Source organism: Lathyrus oleraceus, chromosome 2 (assembly GCF_024323335.1).
Source record: "Lathyrus oleraceus cultivar Zhongwan6 chromosome 2, CAAS_Psat_ZW6_1.0, whole genome shotgun sequence".
Lineage (NCBI taxonomy): Eukaryota > Viridiplantae > Streptophyta > Magnoliopsida > Fabales > Fabaceae > Lathyrus > Lathyrus oleraceus.
Genome location: NC_066580.1, coordinates 387496412 through 387508708, shown reverse-complemented (window position 1 = coordinate 387508708; position 12297 = coordinate 387496412). Strand labels below are relative to the sequence as shown.

The window sequence follows — 12297 nt, the reverse complement described above, 5'->3', positions numbered from 1 at the left end:
AAGAAATGGACTGACTTACCTATGATGGCATGTGGTTTGTTACTGGGACTTTAGGTGTTGAAGTTATAGTATTTGTTGTCCTGTGATAGAAAAAAAATAGTAATGGAGAATGTAATGTGATAGCAATAAACTTATGTTATCTTGTCAAGGACATACATTTTTATGTGAATTGATTTATTCTTAAAGATCTTCATAAGTTGGTGTCAAAGGGGTGGAAATGCCATTGGAAACATGAAACACTGTATTTTGGCTTGGAACTTTCTGTCTTGAAGTTTATTGTCATTGGCTTACCTAAAGATCTATCCACGGGCATGGATTCCATTAGTGCTTTTTACTCTTTATGTCAACATTCTAGTTCTATTTTCCAGTAACATTTTATGCTGTTATGTATTTACTTTGAGAAATGTGGTAAGATGTAGTTTGCATACCAAATAATACAATAATAATTATTCTGATTTATAAAAAATATGCTTTGGTATCTGACATATGATGAAATCTTTTGTTTGTTGTGTTTCCTCACCTTCCTGTTCTGCATTGCTCAATGGTTTGAGACAACAGCATCTCGCATGGTTTGATGATATCACTTCCATCTTTTTCTACTTGACACTACTGAGCAAGAGGTGTAAAGGTTATGTCTCGGAAATGTTTTTTAAGAACAGTTTTGAAAATATGATTTAACTATTGCATAAATGATTTTAGCATATGATAGAATCTGAGATTATCATATAAACATAATAAAGTTTAGGGATCTTTGACATACATTGGGACTGGAGAGGATCATGAAATGCAGTGGAGCAGCATCAAATGCTATGGAACATTTCGCCTTCTGAGAAAGTATCTGAGAAGTTGGTTATCTCTGGATGGAATGCAGCTTCTGAAGCAAAAGTCATGTTTGGAGAACTTAAAGGGTGTCCCGCAAGGATGAAGTGGATGCTTGTTTTCAAAGGAAAATGTAAGAGCTCTCTTTTACAGCTTCAGTTATGAATACTTTGAGTTTAGTAGTATTCTGTTAATATTTATATTTTTCTAATGAAAAATGAGCTGGTTCAGAAAGATCTGAAATGAAATAAAATAAAATAAAATAAAATAGTTCTGAAAACATTGCATTACGATACACAACTATTACATAGTCGAACAAATCATGCTGATGATGATGCTTTGACATGAAATATTGTTGCACCATAATGGACTTGAATGTAGAAGTCCTAAACTGGTAGGGTATTTGGAGTCATTGTTCACCTTGTTTCGAATTTGGTAAGGGTGATGATCCCGTGTTTCGAATCAATGTGCAATGTTCATTAAATGTCTTTTTTGTGGTTCTAAAATGATAAGGAACCAACTTAAGTGGTATTCTGCAAAGAACTTGAATTGCTATCATAGTAAATATAGAATTTCATATGTAAATGAGATAGAGAAAACAAATTTTGTTCAATCAATTTTATGATTCCTTTGCAAAGAATATCATAACACCACCATGTAAAACTTCATAAACAAAATCTATTTACAGTTTTAAGTCGGTAAGTTTTTTTTTTTAAATAGTATTCTTACATCACCTAGGATTGATGGTCAGTGTTCTCTTTTAATTGAATAGTAAAATACCCATGCGGAAGCACGGGAATGGGTTGTTACGTGCATTGGTACACAAATTAAGAAAATACTAAAACAAAAAAAATCCGATTTATAAAAATAATACCGTTTAGTATATTTTTTTCCATATATAAAAATAATACCATACATAAAAATATTTGAATTAATCATAAATAATTTTTCCGAATTTTAACATCACTTATAAAAATATTTGAATTAATAATGCGATTTTCTTCGTATATAAAAATAATACTCTCTCTGTCCTAAGATAGGAGTCTTTCTAGCCAAACAAATTTATCTTAAAATAAGAACGTTTTTACATTTTCAAGGAAACATTAATTAATTTTTAACAACTTTACTCCTAATATTTTAACAACTTTACTCCTAATTAATATTGTCTACACTATTTTTAAAATAATATATTATACTATACCTTTATGATAATCAATTATTTTTAATCTATGTTCAACAATTTTAAAAAACTTTTATTTTAAGATAAAAAAAATACTGTTTATAAAAATATTTAAAATAAATCTATGTTGTTTTTTGTATCTCGACATAATTTATAAAAATATTTGAATAAGTAATTCACTTTTCTCATAAATTATTAAAATTTTATTAAGAATGTGATAACCATGTTAAAATTTAAATTATGCTTATATATATATATATATATATATATATATATATATATATATATATATATATATATATATATATATATATATATATATATATATATATATATATATATATATATATATATATATATATATATATATATATATATATATATATATTATTTCAGTATGATAGGCTTTTCTCACATTGGAATTTTTGCTCCCATTTCCATAATTATTTGTTTCTAGTTTTCTTTTACACATGTGTATTGTAAGATAATGGAATGCGTTCCTTTTAATTAATCTGAATAGGGTATATATACAACAATGTGTAACGTATGTAATTATGATACAATCCTAATTATAGGAAATTATTTATGACTAATAATAATCAAATATTCTATTCTATCACACCCCCACAGTCGAAGCGGGAGGTTCACGGACGCTTAGACTGGTCCGAAAATCATCAAAGAGAATGCGAGGAAGTCCTTTGGTGAAGATGTCTGCAATCTGATGTCTGGATGGGACATGAAGGACGCGAGCCTGACCACGCGCGACCTTTTCCCGAACAAAATGAATGTCCATCTCAATATGCTTAGTGCGCTGATGCTGCACAGGATTACCAGATAGATAGATGGCACTAACATTGTCACAATACACCAAAGTGGCCTGAGGAATAGGAAAATGGAGTTCTAGGAGAAGATTGCGAATCCAACACGATTCTGAGACAACATTGGCAACTCCCCTATATTCGGCTTCAGCACTAGAACGGGAGAGAGTAGGTTGTCTTTTTGAAGACCAAGAAATAAGGTTGTCCCCTAGAAAAACACAGTAACCAGATGTAGACCGTCTGGTGTCAGGACATCCACCCCAATCAGCGTCAGTGTAGGAGATCAGTTTTGTAATAGGAGATGGTGATAAATGTAATCCAAAATGTAAGGTGCCCTGAACATAGCGCAAAATGCGCTTAAGAGCAAGCATGTGTTCCGTGCGAGGGGCGTGCATATGAAGACAAACTTGCTGAACAGCATATGATATGTCAGGTCGAGTGAAGGTGAGATATTGTAGGGCCCCTGCAAGACTCCGATACATGGAAGGATCCTCATAAGAAGTGCCGGAGGAGGTGCTGAGTTTCTGTTTGGTGTCAACAGGAGTGGCTGACGGTTTACAAGACGCCATGCCAGCACGTGCAATGATATCTGAAGCATAAGTGCTTTGACTGAGAAACATACCTCCAGGATAACGAGATACTGCAATACCCAAAAAGTAACTCAGAGGACCCAGATCCTTCATTGCAAACTCAGATGCTAAGAGTGACATAATTGATTTGCAGAGGACCTGAGTGGAGGTAATGAGGATGATGTCGTCTACATACAACAAAATGTAGGCGATGTCTGAACCTTGTCGATATATGAAGAGAGAGTGATCTGATGTGCTATGACGAAAACCAATAGTGGCGACGTAGTCAGCAAAGCGTTGGTACCATGCCCTGGGCGCTTGCTTAAGACCATACAATGACTTCTTCAACCGACATACATAATCTGGATGACGGAGGTCGCGAAAACCCAATGGCTGATGCATGTAAACAGTCTCATGAAGATCACCATGTAAAAATGCATTCTGGACATCCAGTTGATGAATGGGCCATGATTTGGATAGAGCAATGCTGAGCACTGTTCGAATGGTAGCTAGTTTCACCACGGGGCTGAAAGTCTCATCACAATCCACACCTGCAATCTGTGACCTGCCATCACCTACAAGACGAGCCTTATAACGCTCAAAGGAGCCATCAGAATTCTTCTTATGTCTAAAAATCCACATACATCGAATAAGATTAGCATCACAAGGACGGGGAACTAAATCCCACGTCTTATTTCTAATAAGAGCATCAAATTCAGATTGCATTGCAGATTTCCAATTCGGGTCTGATAAGGCTAGTTTAGGATTTTTAGGTATGGGAGAGATGGTGTGGTCGGAGTGAGAGATTGATAAGTTAAATATTTTGCGGGGTTTAACAATGCCTTTCATGCTACGTGTGGTGATGGTTCGTGTAAGTGGAGGTGGATGTTGTTGAATTTGTGGTGATGTGGGAGAGTTTATTGGAGTCGGTGGGTTGGTCTGAGAGGTAGGAGATGATGATTGTTGGTTTATTGAGGGGAGTGGCTGGTCAATTTTGCTTGTGGGTGTTGATTGGTTATGTGCAATAGGTGGTGAAATTTGATTTTGCCACTGATGTATAAGGTAGGGGTGAAGGTCATCATCTAGGAATTGATAAGAGTGAGGTGAAGGGGAGTGTATCTTGGTGAAGGGAAATTGAGTTTCATCAAAGATAACATGCCTTGAAATTATTAATTTTCTATTAGACAAATCAAAACACTTGTAACCTCTATGATTCGGTGGATAACCCAAGAAGACACACGGAGTAGAGCGGGGTTGTAACTTATTGATGGTAGACGACGGGAATAATGGATAACATAGACAACCAAAGACTCGAAGGTGTGTGTATGTGGGATCACGACGATACAGAAGTTGTGTTGGTGACTGATTATGACGTGTTTTACAGGGAATAATATTTAACAAATAAGTTGCCATGAGGAGAGCATGATGCCAAAATGAGGGGGGGACAGAAGAATGAGCTAGCATAGTGCGTATCATATTATTAATGGTTCTTATTTTACGTTCCGCTTTCCCATTTTGTGAGGATGTGTGTGGACAAGAGAAACGAAAAATTAGACCATGATCTGTGCAATACTTTTGAAAAGGCTCATTATTATATTCACCGCCATTGTCACATTGAAATGTTTTGACTTTTTTTGAAAATTGAGTTTGAATGAGTTGAGTAAGTGACTTGAACGTTTCAAACACATGGGATTTTCTGCTAATAGGAAAAGTCCACAAGAAGTTTGTAAAATCATCTAAGTATAATACATAATATTTATGACCAGCAGAGCTTAAAATTGGAGACGTCCATAAATCACTATGTAAAATATCAAAAGGCATCAAGGTCGTAGTTTGAGAATCAAAAAATGGCAATTTAACCTGTTTGCCTAAAACACAAGAGTCACAAACAACAGAAGAATTAAAAGGTTCACAACATATGAACTTATTTTTGCGAAGGGAATTTAAAACAGACACGCCAGGATGACCAAGACGACTATGCCAGAGACTGGAAGTGAGACCGGCAAAACTAGGAGAAGTGGTAACTGGATAAAGATCTCCACGACTGTCACATCTGAGAAGGGAGATCCCCGTCTGAAAGTCAGAGACAGTAAAACCAAAAGGGTCAAAGGAAACAGAAACATTGTTGTCAGTGGTGAGTCGTCTCACAGAAATTAAATTTTTAATAATTTTCGGGGCATGCAGGACATGTTTAAGGTGAAGTGGTTGGTGAGATGTGGTTATTTGTGTGTGTCCGGTGCCGTGAATTGGAATTTCATGGCCACTGCCAACAATAACTTTCTGATTTGAATTACTTATAGGAAAATAAGACGAGAGATTACCTTGTGATGCAGCTGTGTGAGATGTTGCGCCCGTATCCATGTACCACTGATTGTCAGGAGTGTGGAGTGACATTGTGTGCATTGCGGTCTCAATGTCTGTCGGTATCTGAGAGGAGGTAGAGGCTGCATACACCTGAGGACGTTGTCCTAGAATGCCTGGTTGCTTAGGAGGACCGGCAAGGCGTGCCCACTGAGAGGTGGGATATGGACACGGTGGCATAGCCCATGGTGGTGGAGTCCAACCCCATGGTTGCCAAGCTGGGTACTGTTGTTGCTGCTGCCAAGGAGGAGAGGACCATGATGGAGGAGTGTTCGGAGCTCCAGGCTGAGGACCACTGCGGTTATTGCGTCCCCCTCCGCGGCTCTGGTTGCCACGAGAACGAGAACGGTTGTTGGGGCGGCGGTTGCCACGCTGAGAGGTGTCTTCAATAGGTTTTGACTGAGTGGTGTGCATGGCAGCATGAGAGCCTGTGTTTGCCATCTTAGCCATACCGGCTTCTTCCAAAGTGAGCATTGAACGAGCCTGATAGAATGCAGGGAGAGGATTACTCTGGCGAATCAAGGTGGCAACACTACGGTAAGCTTCTGGGAGACCCGATATCAGCTGAAGGACAAGACGATGATTGTTGACAGGGGAGCCGACATTTCTCAATTGATCAGAAAGCATCTTAAGACGCTGACAGTAAGCAGAGACATTTGGAAAATCCTCCATACGAGTGTTAGAAAACTCTTGCTCAAGAGTGACAGCTCGAGCATTTTGGTTGTCCTGAAAGATATCTTCTAAGCGATTCCAAGCTTCTACTGCAGTCGAGTTGGGTTCCAGGATAGTGGTCAGCAAATCAGTAGAAATGGTGGAATAAATCCACTGGAGAACGGTGGCATCAAGAGTGGTCCATTGTTCATGCTCGGCATCGGTAGGGGCTGGAGGTGCTTTTTCCGTAGATGGAACAATGTGATGCAAGACTCGATGTGAGCGAGCATGAATTCGGAAAAGCTCGGCCCATGTTCCATACTGATCTTTTTCCATCTCAAGAATAATAGGAATGTGGTTCCTAATGTTGGAGACAGCAAGAGCGGGATGAAAATCATGTTTTGAAACACCGGTGGCAGCGACGGACTGCTCGGAAACATTGGCTACAGTGGGAGTTTTCTGAGTATTGTGGTCGCTATTGCTGTTTTCGGAATCAGACATGACTGCTTCTTGTTTCACAGTAACAATTCACGAGTAGAATACAACAACAGTGGACAACACGGACGCGCAGAGGAGAGAAATCACGGCGTTGTGGTGTGCTATCGTCGGAACAGAGATGTGAAACCCAAAAGAAAGGAGATCTGAATTGCGAACAGAGGCGAAGAACCAGAACAATCCGCGGATTCGGCGGTGGTTTTCGTGCACGGTGGTGCGACGGCGGCGGCGCGAACAGAAAAGAGGATGTGTTCGGCGGCGGCGGTATGTAGAGGACGAAGGTCCTGTGGCGGCGGCAGCGGCGGTATGTAGAGGACGAAGGTCCGGTGGCGGCGGCGGCGGCTGCTTCACGAAGGAGAATGAGGAAGGCGGCGGCGGCTGCTTCACGAAGGAGAATGAGGAACGCTTCTGTTTTGTTTTTCTGATACCATGTAAGATAATGGAATGCGTTCCTTTTCATTAATCTGAATAGGGTATATATACAACAATGTGTAACGTATGTAATTATGATACAATCCTAATTATAGGAAATTATTTATGACTAATAATAATCAAATATTCTATTCTATCATGTATATCTCTTTGCAAGATTTTGTTCAAAATTTCATCTCTTGCAAAATCAAGAATTCTATCAACGGCCACCAATCTTCACGTGGTTCTTTCTTATTTGTCATCACAGATTTTCTATTTCATTATATTATCCATACTCAACAATAATAAAATCTTTATTTTTCTTTTGTTTTCTCTCTTTTCAATCTTTTATTTTTATCTTCAAGAATGTCAACCCTAAAAATTACAACTTCATCTACCACCTTCACTGTTTCAAGACATTGAACTCAAAAAACTTCAATTTTGTCAACAACCTTCAACAAAATCAAATTTCAATTACCCATTATCTTCATCGTGTGCTCTTCGTATCTTCAAGAACGTCAACTCAAAAAACTACGCATTCATCAACAATCTTATGTTCTTCGTCAATTCAGGACGTCAACCACAAAACTCATTTCGTCACTTCATGACGTCAACCACAAAACTAATTTTAAATATTTCTCTTTATGAATAATAACATTTTAAAAAAAAATGCTCTAAATAAAATTATATTGATATTTTTTTTAAAATCATGTATGAAAATATTGCAAAAAAATATAATTTTAATTATGTTAAAATCTAATAAATATTTAGAATATTGAATTTAAAAATTATTTTTAAAAATTATTTGATTTTTATTAGGTTAGAATATCAAACAATAAACATATAAGTTATTGAATATTAAGCTTATTTTTTTAATCAGAACCAAACACACACTCCCTCTCCTCTAAATTATTTTTTTAATTATAAAAAAAATGCCAAAAATAGTTTTATTACTTTTAAGTTAGTTTTTTTTATAAAAAAAAGCAATTATTTAAATCCATGCCAAACTGGTCTATTTTCATGATTTTTTTAATTGAGATTAAATGTAGTTCATTGACAAAAATATAAAATAGTTTTATATTATTATCTAATAGGAATTCATTAATTTGTCACGTCATCAACATAATTTTAAAAGATAAATGTGATTTAACGAGATATATATTATTGATTGGTTGTTAGTGTACAATTATTTAACATTATCGATTTATATTCTTTTTCTTTTCTTTTTAATTACCTTCGAATGAGTCGTCAATGGGATCATGATATGGGTTGTGTATAGTAACCATAAGGAGTGTGGGATTGGAAACTCCTTGTAACTTGTAAGTAATTTTAAAGTTGGAGATTTTGTAAACTTGCACCGTTTGCAATCATTTCAACTAATAGTACATTATCTTGAGAAATTAGTTAGAGAAAAGAGAGGAATTTGAGAGAATTAGTTAGAGAAAAGAAAAGAAGGTTTTTCTCACGAAGCTCTTTGTTTTTTCTGCTTACACACCGTCACTGGTCAAGCCGTCAAATGAAGGTGCATCTAAGCCTCTTATACCATCGTTCCCGAATATTCTCACTGAAGGTCAAAGAGGCACTATTATAAAGGGAAAAGTGAACCTGATTGAAAAGGGACTTATGAAAGTCTCTCTTGAAGAAGGAAACCGATTGCTACCAAATGTCACGATGGATGTGAAACTTTTGTAGGAACCGTGCAATTCTTAGAAGGAGGCTAAGTCATTAAACTCCTTGAGAAGAACGTGAGCTATTATTTGATGAAAGACAAGTTGAAGAAGATGTGGAAACTTACCAGAGGTTTTGAGAACATAGACGTTGATAATGGTTTCTTTATGGTCAAGTGCGAACTGCTCGTAGATAGGTAGAAATCATGTCAGAAGGCCCGTGGATGTTTTTTGACCATTATTGGGTAGTGGCTCGATAAAATCCAGACTTTGCATCTCCTTTCGTAAAAGTGGAGATGACTCTGGTTTAGATTCGATTTCTAGGGCTTAACTTATTGTATCATGATGAAATTGTCCTTCTTGGTTTGACATCTATTGTTGTTAAGGTAAATACTAACACTCTGAACGTAGAGATGGGAAGATTTGCCAGAATTTGTGGGGAGATTTATCTTACCTTGCCGGTTGTCATAAAGGTCAATGTTAATGGTCATTAACATGCAGTAAGAAGGTCTTCACATTATTTTAGCTAGTTGTGGCTTTTTTGGACATCACACATGTTATTGTAAGAAAACACCAAATAATATGACGCAGTTAGTCGTTCCTACAGTGGCGCAACCAAGAGGCCCGCTGGAAAACAAGGGTTTCCATGACCAAAGATTAACATAATTGCTTCAATAAGTAGGCGATGATGGCACCAAGATTGTAGCAAAAGAATCAGGTAAAAGAAATGTAGTTCATGTTTATTAGCTGATGGTGCAGAGGAAAAAATGCAACAAAAGAGTCAATTATGGTCAAGGGAAATCTTTATCCAATAATGCGCATAGAGATCCAGAGAGTTCTAAAACATGAAGGTTGATGTTTCTTTAAAAGGAAAAACAGTGGCAGGAAAACTGTTGGACCTAGTCGACTTGACGCAATTTCCAAAAAACCAGCGATTTGATAAAAGTGGACTTACCCCAAACACGTGTCCGCCAACACACAGAGGGGATCCATGCATCAAGGCAAAGTCTGCCGTTTGGGAACCATGCCTTACTCTTGCTGGTCCTTCTCACAAAACCGGCCCAACTTTTAATTCCTACCCAACATAAAAGGGTGTGCCTAGTACTGCTAAATACACCTTTATTGTTCCCATAGTAAATTGGGTTTAAAGAGCATCACACGATACAACATTCTGCATTTTAAATTGACAACAAGTCAGTCAGATGTAAATAACCACTGCGCTATGTATGACGGTGCTACTCAAGAAGAGGAAGTTGTTCTCAAAACTCCCATTGAATAAGAGCCAACTACATAAGTTTTCTCTTGTTTGGGACTTGCTTTGTCACCTCCATCAACTTTACTAGTTATGTCAAATTTCGAATAAGTCATTTTGCTCTCTTGGAATATTTGGGAGGCCTATAATAATAGGGCTAAAAGACACATGATGGAATGAGTTATAAAATAACCTCTAACTTTTCTAACCGTTATGGAAATACACATTGGTTTTCATATGATCGAATCTTTATGGGATATAGCTGGATATGTGGGTGTTCACTACATGGATGCGCATGGTCAATCTGGGGGAATTTGGGTGTTAAATCATAATGGTAGTAATATTATAACTATCGTGCATGATCTCTTATGGATATAATTACTATCAAGCTATCATTGGAAACTCCTTCTTGGTATGTAACTGGAATTTATGCTAATCCCATGTACACTTGTTGTATTGACCTATGGCTCCATATCATTGACCGGAGGAACACTATTGATGCCTCTTAGATGCTGATTGAAGACTTTAACGACATCATTCATCTGAGTGAATAAAAAGGAGGTAATTTTAAACATTCTCAGGCAACTGCTTTATTGAATTTCATTGATAAATGTAATATAGTTTAAGTAGACATGTATGGTGGGAAATTCACTGGGAATAGACCTTGTACTGGTAATTGAATGGTCTACCACAAGCTGGATATGGACCTAGTTGATGTTGCTTGGTGTATGGCTTTCCCTAATGCATATTTTGAGGTGTTGTGCACATTTCATTCTGATCACAACTCCATCCTCCTTAGGTGTGGCCTTCCCTTCCAAGACTATGGGCCACGTCCTTTAAGGTTTGAGGCAGCTTGGATCACTCACATGGAATACTCTAATATAGTCCAGAATGCTTGGGGAAATCCCCAGATGACATTGTTATTTGTCTCCAAAATATGCAGCATGATTCTATCATTTTTAATAAGGAAACTTTTGGAAATATCAGCAAACAAAAGCACAATATTGAGAAGAGACTCTTGGGTACCTAACTCTCTTTGGAGAGAATAGATTCAACAAGACTAGTTATCTCCAACAAGAGCTTCAGCAGGAGTATGATGAGATCCTACAGAAGAGGAGATTCATTGCTATCAAAAGTCAAGAGATGATTGGATTAAATTGTGAGATCGTAGCACCAAGTTTTTTCCTACTAAGACGGTAGTTACGTGGAAGAGAAATAAATTCCACGACCTTCATCTTCCTAATTGTGTTTTATGCAGTTATGATACTATTCTCAAGGAATAAGCACTGACTTTTTTAAAAGTATTTTCTACACTACATATCCTACACTCCCTCCTAGTATGGGTGACTCAAGTAGTTGACTCTGATCCTTAATGAAGAAGCCCAACACTCTTTGATTCAACAGGTAATGAGGTAAGAAGTTACTTATGCGTTAAATAAAATGCATCCTTTTAAGGCGCCCAACCTGATGGGTTCCAGGGTATTTTCTTTAAACAATTTTGGCATATAGTTGGAGACGAAGTTGTCCAACTTATATTAGATGCTTTTGTGACAAATAGTTTTCACTTCTCTCTTTCTGAGACTCTTATCACATTAATTCCTAAAGTGGAATGCCCTAAATTTTTTAAGGAATTCAAACCTATTAAATTGTGCAAAACTATTTACAAGCTTATTATGAAGATTATGGTGAGCATATTGAATCCTTATCTAATTAGATAGTTGGACCCTTCCATAGTAGTTTTTTCTTGACAAAGAGACAACTGATAATACCATTATCCTCCAAGAAGAAATTCATTCTATGCATAAATCTAAAAAGGAAAAAAAGTTGACATGATGTTTAAAATAGATCTTGAAAAGGTCTATGATCATATTAGTTTGTATTTCTCAGACTTTTGTTTAAAGTGAAACAAGTTTCCTCCCATTACTACACAGTTGCTCATGCACTGTGTAACTAGCTCCTGAATGTCTATTATTTCGAATGGGTGATGGCTACCAAATTTTCCTTCAACTAGAGGTTTACATCAAGATGACCCCCTTTCACCCTATCTCTTCGTTATCTACATGAAATTTTTGTC

General features: G+C 36.8%; 1 protein-coding gene across 1 annotated transcript; it reads right to left on the bottom strand.

The window, feature by feature from the left end:
• Positions 1-5796: 5796 nt before the first annotated feature.
• On the bottom strand, positions 5797-7338 carry LOC127123386 (uncharacterized). Its single transcript, XM_051053606.1, has 2 exons — positions 5864-7338; positions 5797-5813 (listed from the first exon to the last, which is right to left on the bottom strand). Exons 1-2 carry the CDS (start codon positions 6897-6899, stop codon positions 5797-5799), a joined length of 1053 nt encoding a protein of 350 aa, XP_050909563.1. The 5' UTR covers positions 6900-7338.
• Positions 7339-12297: the final 4959 nt, after the last annotated feature.